At 43.3% G+C, this 16106-nt stretch overlaps 1 protein-coding gene across 1 annotated transcript; it reads right to left on the reverse strand.

Annotated features, from left to right (window-relative positions):
* Positions 1-2807: 2807 nt before the first annotated feature.
* On the reverse strand, positions 2808-12709 carry USP18 (ubiquitin specific peptidase 18). Its single transcript, XM_010185130.1, has 10 exons — positions 12547-12709; positions 10810-10906; positions 9591-9736; positions 7601-7680; positions 6664-6810; positions 6176-6271; positions 4935-5105; positions 3882-4013; positions 3383-3432; positions 2808-2856 (listed from the first exon to the last, which is right to left on the reverse strand). The coding sequence occupies exons 1-10, from the start codon at positions 12707-12709 to the stop codon at positions 2808-2810; spliced, it is 1131 nt and encodes a 376-aa protein (XP_010183432.1).
* Between the last annotated feature and the right edge of the window lie 3397 nt (positions 12710-16106).

Here is a 16106-nt window from a genome sequence, read left to right on the forward strand (position 1 = left end):
ATAGCTTGTTTTTTAATTTCAGGTTATATCAAATTAGAAATGTCAGTCTCTGAACCCATTAATGTTTCAATTTTTGGAAGTGCACCATCTTTCAGCTGTTCCATATATGCATAGTGCTGGATAAAGCAGACAGGAACTTGGTTTTCTTACTCACCCATTGCAAGGTGCTAAAAAAAACATTTCCAAAGGCTGAAAATTCCTCATCCTGGTGACAAATAATACACTGGGATTTTTCTTAACACAGAACAAACAGTATAAATATAAGAGAGTTGAAGAGAATAATGGACCTTGCTAGGACAGTGAAAGAAATACCTGCTCATTCATTAAAATGTAATTTCACGGCTATGCTCCAAGACTTCTCAATTCACCTTCCACATACCAACAGCAAATGAACATGATCTGGGAACTTCATCACCATTATGACTGGAGCGTTGGAATGGAAGGATACAGGCTTTTTAGGAAGGACAGGGAGGGGAGATGAGGAGGAGCTGTCACCCTCTATGTCACTGACCAGCTGGAGTGCAGGGAGCTCCTCCTGGGGATGGATGAGGAGCTTATGGGTCAGGATTCAAGGGAAGGCAGGGACAGGGGACATTATAGAGGGGGTCTTCTACAGGCCACCAGACCAGGAAGACTGAGCAGATGAGGCCCTCTATAGACAGACACCAGCAGCCTCACATTCACAAGCCCTGGTCTTCATGGGGGACTTCAATCACTCTAATACCTGTTGGAGGGATAACACAGCAGGGCACAAGGAGGTCCCTGGAATACGCTGATGATAAAATCCTTCTCCAAGTGATAGAGGAGCCAACAAGAGGTGTGATGCTGGACCTTGTACTCACCAACAAGGAGGGGCTGGTAGGAAACATGAAGCTCCAGGGCAGCCATGTCTTGTGATGAACTTTTAGAACACTCTTCTGACTGTCAGACATTACCAAGCTTCCTGTCTAGCTTGCTCTGAATTTCCCCTCTAGCTGTGTGGTCCTGCCACAGAAGCACAGGCTGAACCAGCACCACAGAGTGACCAGACTCAACAGGAGATCTAAAAATTACTCGTTTTCTTTATAAAATTGTTCTCTCCAGAATGCTTTCTGCTTGAGGGACATTTCCATTTCATGGGCAGAGAAGGATGGGGAGAAGCATGACAATCCCAGCTGGCAACCAGTACTAAAGGAAAATTGCAAAATTTCAGGCACATCAAGGCATCTCACTTCTCTTATCACACTGTATGGACTGTATTGTGCAAAAACACTAGCTAGCTGCAGAATCTCTGTTTGTCTGAATAGTTTCCTCTATACAGGAAAGAAAATGCATATAAACACCCAATGAGCATGCTAAGGTGATAATCATCTGCATAAATACATATAAACTCATCTTGTAAATCAGAATGTCCTGGTTTGAGCTAAATAGAGCTAATTTTCTATTTAGTGATTTTACTTTTCAGCTCAGTCTCTTTTAAGTGACTGAACTTGCTGAAAACTAGCAGTATGTTTTTCCCAAACAGTGCTGCTAGAAGATATGCTCAAGGTCAGTTGTCTCACCATGTGTGCTGTGTTTGCGTCTACGGGAGGGGAAGCAGACCCAAAACTGACCAACGAGGTATTCCATCCCACATACGTCATACTCTGTATAAAAACCAAGAGATCACGAGGGTCTCTTCCCCTTTTCACCCTTCTTCCACCTTGGAGCCCTTCCAGCTCGGACCCTTCCGTCCGTCTCGATCCTGCAGAGGCCGAGGCCTGAGTGGAATCCTGCTGGTTCATCTACCGCTGATCCTGATTTGTGTGTTCTGCATCTTGCTTCCACCTGCTGCTGAGTTTTGTCTGGGACTTTTCCAGTGCCCTGCTCTGCAGAGCCTCTGGTGACATATTCGTCATTGGGGGGAGGATTTTATATTGGTTTTGTATATATTTGTACATATTTGTATATATATTTCATTATTATCCTATTTACAATATTATCCTGTAGTATTAGTATTATTGTTTCATTAAATCTGTTAGTTTATTTTCCAACCCGTAAAGTCTCTCTCCCTTATTCTCTTTTCTCTTCCCTTCTGGGGAGGGGAGAGGGGTTAATAGAGAGCCATCTGTCCAGGATTTAGTGGCCAGCCCAGCCCTAAACCACGACACAGAACTACTACAACAGCTCCTGACTTAAAAACACCTCTTTATGCTGACATCAACTTACAAACACATCTCAACCCCTGCAGCAATTCATTTTCAGGAAGGTTTTACAGAGTAAGTATCACTGGTGCATGTGACATAAGGGTTCTAGTTCTTGTTCCAGCTGTTTCTCAAGACTTTTGGGGTCCTCTGCCCAGCTTGCCAGCATCTAACATGGTGCTAACAGGGCAAAGTAAGTCTTGAGCTCTTAGTGTCCTCCTGGCTAGATATGGCTATCACAGCTCTCCAGCCATACCACGTGCCTTCCTGGAACATCATGCAGGCTTTCAGGTCAAACACTTTCCCAGTACTGGAACCTAGGGATCAGCATTCAAGAAACTGGTAAGTCAGCAGAGACAAGACTTTATGGTCTTTTAAATCTTTTAAGAGGAAATTAATATATAGAATCACATAAATATAAAAAATAGTTTAAGAAAAAGTTTCTAGGTGCAACAGTTCTTAGAGCCTTTCTCTAGCTGAGTCTCTCCTGCACTTTTTTCATAAATAAATGTGAAGGCAGAGGTCACCAAGTGCAGAATGTCTTTTTTCTGGAACATTTGTACATGTTCACACTGGCACAGAGATGCTGGACTCCATGGACAACGCACAGCTTCCCGAGACATTGTGATACTCCCAGATAAGAAGCTACTGAGGATGTTTTTTCATGTAAATCAAGAGATAGGCTGTTTCTCCCCTGTGGAAGCAAAAAAAAAGCAAAACAAGACATAGGTTTTGAAGATGTAGGTTGCAAGCAACTTCTCAGGTTTGCTCCTGCTCAGCTATTTGAGATTTAGGTCAACTGAACTGGCCCTCTCCAGTGTTCCTGAGGCACCATATAAATCTGAGCCCTGGCAGCGCTATAGCTTAGAGGAGAGTTTCTCTCCCTCCATGGCTCATTCTCTTACAATGCATCAAACCAAAAAGCATGGCAGAATCCTGACTGACATACCTAAATTCAGTCAGGACATAGGGCCCATCTTAATTAACAAGATCACTCCTGCAGCCCCTTTGTGACTATTCAGTAATCCTGCAGGCTCCCAGTATAGTCATATACAGTCACATCACAGTAACCAGAGTACAAGAATGCCTCTTCCACTCTTCTGCATGCCCTGTACACCCCAGGTGATACGCTGTTCAAACCATTTGTTTTACCTCTCTTTGCTACCCTCATTCCAAACCCCAGACCAGCATTAGGTAAAAACAGAGATGTGTCAGCTTACCAGTGGAGGTTGGAATGTCCATAGGTGCATTTCACATCATCCCATGATACCTAGAGAAGAAAGACACACAAGAGAAGACCGATAACAACTAAGAGATGGACACATTATGAAACTAGCCCAGCAATCCTCATCAGAGTGGTATAAGGGGTACTTCCAGGCACTAAACACCTTTTAATAAATCAGTTTACTGGGTTTACATTTTAAGGAAAAATAGTTTCTTTGCCTCTTCTGAACATACATTAAACAGATCTAGAGTACATAAAGTAGGGTAAACAGCAAACGGCTGCTTCTCCAAATTGCAAACCAGAACCTAAAGTCTTGCTTGGTACAGAAGCTTGAGTCGCTTTGCCCTCAGCTCAGAGTCTGCTGTAGCAGAGGAATGAGGTGCACAAAGCTCTGCAGCTTCAGTTTTCTTTCCTGGTTCTCTTTAATCAGCAGTCAGCCTGAATGAGATCTGAAGGAGTGTCCAGAAAGCTACAAAAAAGATTTGTCTCCTCACCTGGCAAACCTGAGAATCGTTGAAGCAATACCATTTGCATTCTGTGAGACTGCGAATATAGGCACAGTAGTGTCCACAATTAGTTGATCCTGAATGAGCAACAACAGCAAAAAGCTCATACTGCCAGCCAGCCTGTGGAGAGCCACAAAGAGTAACTTTCAGTGCAGCAATTCTCATTTGCCACTGGCCAAAGAGAAGCAGCAGCCAGGACAGCAAGAATGTGTATTTTGTAATGCAAAAGGAGAAAGATTAGATCGGCCTTGAGGATGCTTTTTCACTCTTACCCTCAGAGCTATGGGCTGGCAGCCTCCTCGGAAATCACAGGAATGTGAAAAAGGCAGTAAGACAGCAAAAGTGCAGCAAAGGGGTTACACTGCAGCCAAGACTGCACCAGCAAGGCTTTGCTGTTGCCACATTTGTTATTTCTCAGTGAGGAGAACAGATCCACAGTGTGGCAGATCACTATCAGCTGCTTGGTAAAGCTGTCATCTCCCTGCTAACCTCAACTCTGCGGGAAACAACACTGCATGGGGAAACTGCCAGGAATGGAGTTCCCCCTGTCTTGGGTTGGTGACCTCTGAAAAGCAGTAGGTCTGCTGCTCACCAAGGCTGTCTTGCCCTGGAGGCTGAACCACAGGACAGAGGTTGCCTCTAAGGCACTGTTTACAATGTCTGGATTTGGTCATCCAAATGTACCGTGTTTTCATCTTTTCTTTAGTATATTTAGAAATGGAAGAAAAACTTATGCTAAACACACCCAATAAAAAAGAGATTGGTTTGAGTTTTTTTTGTAAAGTCTGGGTTTTGTCTTTATGGCAGAAAGCTCCAGTGGTGATTTAATCAGAGCACAGAAAGTCAAATAATGCCTGAACCAGTTAAAATCATGGGATGTGAGGCAATACTAGGCAGAGATAAAGCCCAAGGTGTGCATTTTTAAGACAGGTGCTTTGAACTGAGGCAAGTACTGATGTGATCTCTAAAGTTTTTATGAGACTTGAGCAGAGGGGGGAAGAAAATCTGCCCTTTTTAAACACTGCATTAGGAGTATCTCACCTTTTCACTGTCATCTGCTTGGCACTGACTTTCTGTCAAGACTGCATTGAAATCAAGGTCTTGTGGGAACGGCAGATAGTGACTAAGCTTGTGAATGTAGGCCGATTTTTCGATGCAGAAGCGCTTTAGGTGTATGGTCAGAGTCTGTGGCAGGTGGACTAGCTTCGTGCTCTGTAAAGCAATAAATAATGCAATTGAAAACTAAGGAACAAACCCTGGGGAAGTGGGGTGGAAACAGTCATTGCCACCCAGTGAATGTAGCATGGAGAGCAGTCAGTGCTACAGTGAATGATTGCCAGTTCCACTGGACAGCAGATGCCAAACCTTTGTAGCTCATCTGCACACACAAGACACACACACATAGTGGAGCTGTGATAACAGTTTCTCAAATTCAGCGTGATCAGCACCCAGCCTTGGATATCTCATGGGCTGCTCCATTTCACATCTACTTTCTTGACCCTAGGCTGGTAGCACTAGGTTGGTGAAGCGAGGCAAGCCAACTTCCTTGTGACATGTGGCCACTTGAACTCCATGGAGGATGCCAAGCTGACAGCTCATTCCTTCCAGCACTGCCTTTGTTGTTACTACTGCTGCTGCCATGGCTGCCACCAAGACATACGGATGCAATGTGGCCTTGGAGGTGGCTCACTGGTGAAAATTATGTGGCAAGTCCCTTTCAAGCCTTGAGCTGAGGCCGTCTCCCTCACACACCTCTCTCCTCTACGCACTTGCCTCTTCATGAAACAGCTAATTCATTGGCTGGCAGAGACCACTACTGTAAAAAAGTGGGGAGCCCAGTGAAAAGCAAGGAAGAAAGGAAATCACCCTACAGTAGCCTACTTTTATGTGTATGCACAGCTTCAGTAACATATTCTTGTCTATCCTTGGAGCTTTGCAGCAGTGTAAAGCCCCACAGTGGTCACACAACAAAAATCAACACACAGAATCAGAGAATCGCAGAATCTTAGGAGTTGTAAGGGACCTTGAAAGACAGAAACTTTCCTGCTGGTACAGCAATGCTACATCCCTTGGTGACTTACATTAAACTGCATGAAAGCATTCTTTTGCTGCTGGAGCTACATCTACAGTAGGGAATGCATGTGGTTTATACCTAACTGACAGTGCTGTGTCAACGGGTCTTTGAGTTGTTGATCTCCTCTTAAACTGACATGGTTGAGAACCCTTCCCAGTCCTAAAGTCCTGGGTAGAAGAGACACATGGGGAAATAATTCTCTGATTACCTGCAAAAAAGGTGTTTTCCTTCCACACTGTTCACAGAAACACATGTTGTGATCAGTCAGCATTTCTGGGTGGAAAAAGTATTGCAGACAGTCCTCCTAAAAAGACCGAGATTTCTTTCAGCTTAATTCCTACAAGCTGGATTTCTATTTCTACTTGTGCAGGGTACATGTAAACAGCAAAGCTACAGAAGGCATATTTTATTCAAAGGACAGAAGTTTGCTTGGCAGCCTAAAAAAGGGTAATCCCCTTTTCCTAACTGCTAGTGTGATTACATTAGTTGAAAAAAAATAGAGTACCACACTTTCCACAAAAAGGATGTTGATGCATATGTGTCTTTTATACCTACTTCAAAGTCCCAGACACCCTACAGAGATTCTTGCAGAGACTCTAGATGAGTCCCAAGACACACTGGTGCTGCAAGAACGTTCCCATAGTGAACAGAAGGGAATCTTCTTCCTAAAAAAAACAATGGTGCCACTGAACTTACCAGAGTCTTCAGCACATGAGAATTAGAATCCAGCACTGGGACTGGAAGGGTTATCATGCTGCTGCTCCTCTTTGCCTCAAAAGAGCATTTCTGACAGGCCAGGTGCTCCTGTACACAGACAGCATACAAATCACTCAGCTCTTCAACCTGGAGGGGTAAAAAAAGGCCAAAATAAGGTTTATGAAGAACACAGCTGAGGTTTGTCCCTCTGTGGGTGAGAAAGCCCATGTGGAGGTGTTACTTCATGCAATGTTACTGCTTTAGGGCTTTAACCCAGATCTGACATTGACTTATATGGACAGGGTAGTTCCCACCTTTTAAAAGAGAACAACTCCTTCCCCTCATTCTCTAGCAGAGGTGAAAGACAGCCTATAATAAGATCAGATAGCATAATATTTTTGTTTTGTTTGGAACTTCAGTCTTCCGTATGAATAAAATGTGAGAGTGAGTCAAGGAAGAGTCACTTTTCTCTTACCTTACACAGCTGCCCTGGGAGGAACTGTCATATACATAACATACTAACAGTGACTAATTATAAAGAAATATACGTGGCTGACTTCAAACAACAGAGGAACTGTGTCAAGACATGCCAATAAATGCTTACAGAAATTTGGAGGGGAAAAAAAAAGAAATGCAAGGTAACTAAATTCAGTGTTGCTAAAAGATCAATCTTTTTGTTATTAATCAGCTCTCCCATTAGAACAGAGACCCTGGCATACCCTAAAAGTAGGATGAACAAAAGCTATCTGTAATTCAAAATGTTGAAGGCTATGAAATCAAAATTCCCATTCCCATTTGAAAGATCCAAATAGGTGACAATTTTAAGAATTTCATTTAGGACAACTGTCAGTCAACAGGATTCTTCTTCAAGAAACAGAGGAAACCACACATGATAAGGGCCAAAGGATTTGGGGTTCATTTCCGTGACCATACTTACGAGCTCTGGCTTTTTCATCTGCCTCTTTATCAAGTTCCAGAGTGTCATGAAGAGCTGGGCAGCATCATGCTGCACAAACACTGGACAAACAGAAAACACAGCTCCAATCAGTACTATAAACAGCACCAAGCACAGATTTCCCACAGATGGCAAGGGGAGATTTATTGGCCCTCGTTAGATCCAGTCTCTTATTCCCTCACTACTGTCCCTGCCAGGGACAGAGCTTCAACCGCAATCGAGCTACAATGTCACCATGGGACCTAAGCAGGCAGTGGGAAAAGATGGGAGGGCTTGAGTCCCCTACTCTACAAGCCAGTGCAAAAGTCACATCCTCATCACCAGATATAGGGCCAAGAGTATACCTAGTACCTACTGGAGGATAGAGCTCAGATGTTTCATTGAGTTGAAGGCTGCATTTATTTTAGTCCTTCTTAGAAAGAATACAGGGAAGATTCTGTTCTCTTTTTCACCTTTGTTACTTCACAGACTCATCTCCCCCATTGCCTTGCTAAGGCTATAACACTCCCGAGTGCTGAGATAAAAATGATAGGGAGGCCTATCCATATGTCATATCCACAGAATGGTATATAAACCCCTTAATACCTACCCAGGAAAACAGCACACATTTTCAGCATAGGAAGCCAAGGATGATGCAGTAAAATTATGCTTTGGCTTTCCCCTCTGGCTAAACTGGCAAATTAAGAAACCTAAGATGGTGGAATGCAGCTCAATGCAAAGCTTGCTCAGAATGGCTCAGCACTGAATTGTGTCAAGATTGAACTTATGGGGGAAAAGAAAAATCCACATCTTTGAATGTGAAGAACTGATGTTCTCAACCCATGATGAATTCAAGATTTAGGAACCGGGCAAAAACTACATGTAGTTTAGCAAATTTTGGTACTTCTGGACTGCCTCTATGTTTGATCATAGGTGAAACAAATCTTGTGGAATAATCCAGCACCCTGATATGGAGGTGCTTTCAACGACCCTGCAAGTACTGACTTCAGCTGGCTTCTAGTAAGATTACAGACATCCCTGACTGAATTTAGCTCAGAAAACACACCTTTCCTCATGCCTAATAGCACATTTGTGATCCAGGTAAAGCACCACTTGTTGGTATATTAGACTTTATGAATCACACCTGAATCGTAAAACAGAAGAACAGGGTGGGAAACTGTCAAGCTTTACAGACTCCTTGGGCATCTCTTTTTAACTGCAAGAGAGAAGGCAGAGTGTAGAGCCATTCAGTCTTAGGAGGAAAAATGATGATAAAAAATACTCAGCTTATCTCACGTTTCTCTTTTAATACAGGTCTGGGCTGGCTACCATCTGTCCCTTTCAGTGCAGTCCTGTTTTGGCTTTTATATGATGAAGATCATGGCATTTGGATATACTGTGTGTATTTGTACACACAGATACCCTCAGCATGCCATTGTCACTGGTGATCCATGCATTTAACAATCTCCCTCCTATGGGACCTTGACCAGATGGGAGGTTAAGGCAGTAAATTCTTCACTCTGCTCTAATAACAAGGAACAGAAAGAATATGGTTTCTATCCTTGGAGGTCTGAGTGAGTTCAGTATCTTTTCCACACAACCCTTTCCTTCTAAGAAGAAACAGCAGCTTTTTTACTATTATTATGCCAGTAGAGCAAGACAAATAAAACTATAATCTAGTCTCTCTCTGCCCTGCACAGCCCTTTCCCTCTGGCCAGTATCAGTAGCTGAGTCTTCTAGCAGTCTGATAGTCTTCCCACCCTTTGGACATCAGCAGATATCCAGCAGGGGCTTTTTTCCCCCCTCTTCATAAGTAACAGCATCTCACTCACAACTGGGAGGCACCTCTAGAGAGCACTACATCATCCTGTACCTAACTCTTCACATTTCCAAATCTCTGAATGAAATGTCAGAGTCTGCAATGCTTGTAAGTGTTTGATAATTAACATCCCTGGTCTGCAGACAGAGGTGGGCGGGAGGCGGAGCTGCTTACAGTTCACTCTGTATAATGAAAGACAGTGAGCGAGGTGTATGGGAGAAACAGCTTTCCGCTTGCCACACTGCATTTCCTCCAGCAGTAGGAGCATTTGGTATGGGACATTCCTCCTCTTCTGCGCAGCATGTGGTGGCACTGTGATCCTATAAAGAGGAGAAGCAGCATGAATGGCAATCAAGCGGTACAAGGGAGAAATATTAGACATGACACCTAAAGGAGTAGAGGCAAATAGCACAGATAGCCACTCAGGAGGAACCAGAATAGGCAGGTTTTTAGCAAAAGAAGGAAAAAGGGGAAGCAGACACCTCCACTAGCTCATCCCAAGTGCAGACTGACACTTCTAAAGTAAAAGGCCCCAATTTTAAGGTGATCTGTTCCTGAATAAAGGGCAAACTGAGCAGGGCCTGAAGTACTTTCTGGACTTTTGAAACACCACCAGTCACAGCCAGTTTCAGAGCTGTTCTTGCCTCCCACCTGTTTGTGCCCTCATTCTCAAAATATCCTCAAAATTTTACAAGCATGTATATCATTATGCTTGTACTTCAATTCTATGTCAACTGGAAAGCTCTTCATCCTCCTTAAATTTATCGCAGTTCACAAGTTTTCCTAAGTCTTTCTTCAAATAACAATGGTAACCTACCATCTACATTATTTAGCTAAGCCCATTTATGATGCTCCTCCTCTCTGCATGCCTGTAACTTGTCTTCTTCCCCCTCTGCACGCTGGTGAGTGTGTAAGAAAAGTGGAGAAAGGAGGACTGAACAGGAATGATCCACTTAGATGATTAAAGCTGCACTGAACTGAGCGAACTGAAAACAAATCAAACCAGTTATTAGTGTGGTTGGTAGAGAGGCAGAAGCCCAAAACCTCCACACAGACAAGCAGACAGCACAGTCACACAAAACAAAATAACACTACATATTTGCTATCTGCAACAACGCTTACTCTTCTCTATCAGGTGTTAGCCAGGATGACTCGGGGCCAGAGGCTATGGATCACCAATATGTTTATGTTTACTTCTAACAACTTCTACCTTTGCAGGCACTAGTCTGTGTATGACAGATAAAATAAGGCAGAGACCTTGCTGAGCGATTTGAAAGTGCCTTGCTAGCACCTTGATGATTCAAACCTTCAAATGTACAACCTATATTAAAAAAAGGAGTGGAGACAACAGAGCAACAGCAGAAGTATCTCAGGTAGTTCAAACAGGTGGTACCTTCGAAGTATCCCAGTGAAGCGTATATTCATAAGGAACACTTGGAGCAGAGAGTTCAGACAGCAGCTCTGTCCAATGTTGTACAGGCCAATAGCTCCTGTAGGCACAGAAAAAGATGAAGTAATGCCTGGAGATAGGTGCAAGAAAATAAAGTGAAAATTATTTGGAAGTGGCAAATAGGCCGGCATTTTGGTCAGATCTGAGAGTGTTCAATCTATTCTTACATTCCTCAAGCAGATAACATTTATTTTTGCTTGGCAACTGACAAGAAAAATCCAAGACTGGATTATGATACTCAGATGTCTCACAGGTCCTCTATTCTCAGTCCTCTCATAACACATTGTCACGGAATAGCACCAAAATGACTACACGCACACAAATAATGAACTCAAACAAGCTTTAATCTGCAACTTAAATTAAGCAGACAAAACTCCATTCACCAAAACAACATCCAACTGACATTTAACAAATACAGGTTCAATATGCTGGTTGGGAATATTACCAGACACAGGCGAGTTAAGAATTCTTAAGTTTTTGGCCAAACAATCCAAAATGTGCACTCACTCACTCACCAAAAGGGAGGGCTCTCAATCTCGAGAAGTTACCTTAAGTGGTGTCCCAACTCAAGGGGCGAGTCCCCAACTGCAGACTCACTGCTCCGAGGAGGACCGACTCAAATGAGTCCTCCGACAGGGCCCCATTTATACCCTGGTCGAATCTGATCTGTGATCAATACATGGTCGTGTCACCCCCTACTGGCTGAGGACCCCAACTTTCCCGCCTTTGACCCCCACTGTGTGGACCAGACATGAGCTGTGAGGGCAGAAGCTTTAGTACTGTTTGTGTGGGTCTTTCTCAAGTCTTTAGTAGGGTGGGTGCGTCTGCCACACACATCTAAACAGAAAATTTAAAAAAAAAAACAACAAAAAAAACCCTCAAACCAAACCAAAAAACAACAGAAGTCAAAGGCTGCCTGTTTCAGGATTTTTATTCAGCCTTTTACACACCCAGGCCTAATAACAAAATCAAAATCAAGAGCTGCACGTGGGACCACATGGTAGCTGTCTACCATACAGGCTTTAAGTTTCCCTTTCAGCCTACCTCTGGTACTCTTAGTCTCAGTTTCAGAGAAAGGAACTAGCCTGAGAGAAGTGGAAAAAGCAAGTTACAGCTGTTCACGCTGCATCTAAAAAGACAGCATATTCTGTGGCCCAAAGGGGTATAACTACTTGTGGTCAGAAATTAGAAGTTTTTCTTCTGAAGTCATCACCAAAGGGAGAGAAGACATGAAACAGAAACCCAGAACAACTCTGAAATATGTACAGTTGGTGGTAAGGGTGGGCTATAGCTGGGATAGAACAGTATGGGCACCTGAAACACTGATGACAGCTTTTGAAAGGTCAGTGATGCAGCAGAATAACTAGGGCCTAGCCCATGGTTTAGCAACTCCAGAAGCAATGCTGGCTGTGTTTGGAAAGAGACAGGGCTAGCATCTAGACCTTTTTGGCTGCAATGGCCAATCTGGTGACTTAAAAGGGGAAACATTTGCAAGATCCTCTTGTAATCCCTTCCCAAAAAAACAAAATGGCTACTTGGCAGGGCAAAATGAGAATCATTTGTATATTATTCATTAAAGAGGTAAAGAATAGGAGCAAATGAAGCCTAAGGACAGACAATGGAACTGCAGGCATTAGAAACTGAAAATATAAGAGTGAAGAATAGACAAACCGTTATTACCATTTTTTAAGTCTGCCACACCAAAGACTGATAGTAGCCTCTGGTCTTTGGCCTTTGGCTCTTCAGCTTCCTCTTTATCATTTTGTCCATCTGCTTCAGCATTCATGGTCTCACTTAGTGCCAGTTTCTTCCTTATTTCTTGACGTCCACTTCTTTGTCCCATCAACAATATTGTACACAGACAGAACTGCAGAAAGACACAGAAAGATCAGAAAGAGAGTGAGCACCCAGTAACACAGGTTTTGTCTTTGTATTTCATATCTTCATGATGAAAAAGCTGGAATCTCAATAAAATTAGTAAGATTACCGTGATGCCACTTGGTATATATGAATTAACATGGGTACTGTAGGAGTCCAGGCTATTGGCAAGGTAACAGACATGGAGCTTGATGGCAATTGCACATCTTGTCTTCCTTTTGTGGCTAATTAAATAAATGAATCTTCCATTCCACAGAAACAGCTTCATCTAGCCAGGAAGCTTCAGATATTCTCATTCAAGCAGATTTGGTAAATAATATGATTAAAATTGTCCAAATGGCAGACATTGCAAAACTCCTCTCTTCACTAAAAATAATGCTTTATCACCCAAAGTATCCCAAGTATTCAAAAGGGCAAATTTCACCTTCTCTAGCCTTTTGAGCTGATAAGCACTTGTTTACTTTCTGTACTGGGCTCTCCGCATTGTTTTTAAGCACCTTAGTCACAGCTATACTGTTGTACTTTGGAACATAGTTTTTAAAGGCATTTTCAGCACCTAAATATCAGTTTCTTTTTAGGCTCCTTCAAGTGATCACAGGCAAAGTAACTGTTTAAGTGTCCTGGCTTTGGTTTTGGCTGAGACAGAGTTAATTTTCTTCCTACTAGCTGGTATAATGCTGTGGTTCAGATTTAATATGAAAGCAATGTTCATAATACTCTGATGTTGAAGTTGTTGCTAAGTAGGGCTTATAACAAGTCAAGGAGTTTTCAGTTTCCCATGCTCTGCCAGTGAGGAGGTACACAAGAAGCTGGGAGGGGGTATAGCCAGGACAGCTAATCCAAACTGGCCACAAGAATACTCCATACCATACAACCTCATGCTCAGTATAGAAACTCAGAGGAGTTGGCTGGGAGGCTGCACTTGCTACTCAGGACCGACAGACCACTGGCGAGCAGGTGGTGAGCAATTGTAGTCTGCATCTCTCATTTTGTATATTATTATTACTACTATTAATATTATTTCTTCGTTTGCTATCCTATTAAACAGTCTTCATCTCAATGCAAGAGCTTTCTCACTTTTGTTCTTTCGATTCTCCTTCCCATCCCACCAGGGTCAGGGGGAGTGATCGAGCAGCTGTGTCATTCTTGGCTGCTGGCTGGGGTTAAACCACAACATTGAGCAAAAGAATCATTATAATGCTTTTAATTCTCAAGAGATTATTGGACAGACCATTACTCTGACAGACTCTTATGACTCGGCTACTGGGTCTTTAAATAAAAGTTTTTTTAAAAATCACCAAACTAAATCAAAGTAAAAATACACAAGCAGAACAATGTAACAAAAGTTCGAATGCAATTACACAAAACCGAAATGTTTTTAAAGCCCACTTCCAACAGGAAGGTGGGATCAGAAAAAAAAGATTATGTGTAGTGAACCATTTGCAGGGGGAAATAAAACAGAAAACAAATGCTCAGAAATTATTCTTTTACGAATATTAAACAGCACATAAAATGAACCTGAGACCAAGTGCTGAAAGAATGAAAAAAAGCTACCAAGAAAGGGAATTACACAAAAAATCCCGATTCTGCCTTTCACAAAATCTCTAAGCATGTCATTTTTCAGATTAACTGTGCCTAGTAATACTAAATATCAAAGGTTCTGAAGAATTTATAAGGCAGGGACACTAGAAATTTATTTTTTTCCCAATTAGTACCTTTAAGCTTAAGTATACTTTTTCCCCAACTGTACTTTTGATTCTTTACTTTTGAGGATTACTTTTGAACTCAAAGTGTCATACACTCAGAGTCACTAAATACTGTTGAATTTGCTGAGGAGTTTTATTTGGGGAAAAAAATAAACTCAGACATTCAAAGATAAATTCAAGACTATTGCTTTTTATATCCAAACCCAGTGATTAGAAAGAGAAATTGGATTTGATTTCTTCCTCAGCAAAACACAGTCTGAACTCACACTGCCTTTTTGCCTGAAAATGATTTAGTGAGGCTTTCGGGTTTCTGAAAGTCAAGCAGGAGCAAGAGCCTATCTTCACTTATACAGCAAGAGCCAGTGGGTTCAGCTGGTGTAATATCAGCCAGAAGATAAGTAATGCTCACAGCCAGTGGGGATGCCAAAGGAGATATAAAAGGGAGGCTGGCAGGGCAGACGTAGCTAAACAGCAGCTAAGAATGTATCAGGGAGGAGACAAACTTGCACATCACAGCTTCTAGCAGGAGAAGTAGGGTTAAGGGTGGGGTTGAAGCGCAAGCTCAGGGCTAAAAAGGCTTTGAGTGACTTGAGAAATAGGCAGAAAGCTATTAGGGCAGGAAGGTGTAGGGGGATACAGAGATGGGAGGATTTGGGTCTCTGGTTTGATGAAACTCTCCCCCACGCACTACTAGCGGGAACCTTGGTGCGGGAGCAGGGGCACAAAAACAACTTCCCAACCCTTGCACGGAACGGGCTCATTTTGGCTGTCAGAAATACAGCATTCCTAGGATTTGCACTTAACCTTTCTTTCCCTCCATAAGCGCATAAAAAACCTGGAGAGTGAGCACAGGAATTGAGGAGCAAGCTGCTCTCTTGCCCCCAACTTCTTCTCTCTCACTGGAGAAGCAGGGTTGCTTCTCGGTTTTCTTTGCACACCAGAGGCAGGACTCGGTATGGCTCCCTCAATGCATATGGCTTGGCCAAGCCAAGTGACCACGCTAGGGCTAGAGAAAAGGTAGCAGCAATACCCTCCTTGTACCCCCTACCCTGCAATTAACTAGCCCCTTTACTTGCCCTCCCTCAGCCAGCCGTGTGTTGCCGCTTCCACCCTGCCCTGCTCCACAGCCTATCAAGACACCTCATGGAAAACCCTCAATGGTCCCTTCTCGCTCCCCAAAGCCCTCTTCTGCCTGAGGAAGACCACCACCTCTGTCCCTTGTCGCCTCTTCCTCACTGTCACCACTCCTTTCCCCTCACAGGTATCTCGGGGAGCAGGCGGCTAGGAGGATGGCGCTGGGGTGGGGGTGGGCAGTGGCCCTGGGGACGAGATGGCAGCCCCAAGGCGCTCCTCGAAGGGCTGCCCCAGGAACTCCAGTCCTTCACCTCCACAGTTCTCTTGGATGCTACATGTTTGTTCCGCTCCCTTTTCTCTTCTATCCTTTTCTTTTTTTTTTCCTCCTGACGGACTGTAGCTCTGTCTCGTCCCATCTAACAAAGCAGCAAAAAAGGTTTCTTACCAATTCCTGCAGGAGCTTCGACAGGTACTAGCATTCAGACCGCACCCACTGATAGAGCTTCGGGGGCTCAGACACCTCGTCTACGCGCACCACCGCTCACCTGAGGTGCAGCGGAGCACCTCAGTCTGGTGGCCCCA

This window comes from Mesitornis unicolor, unplaced genomic scaffold, assembly GCF_000695765.1.
Source record: "Mesitornis unicolor isolate BGI_N332 unplaced genomic scaffold, ASM69576v1 scaffold17565, whole genome shotgun sequence".
In the NCBI taxonomy this organism is placed as follows: domain Eukaryota; kingdom Metazoa; phylum Chordata; class Aves; order Mesitornithiformes; family Mesitornithidae; genus Mesitornis; species Mesitornis unicolor.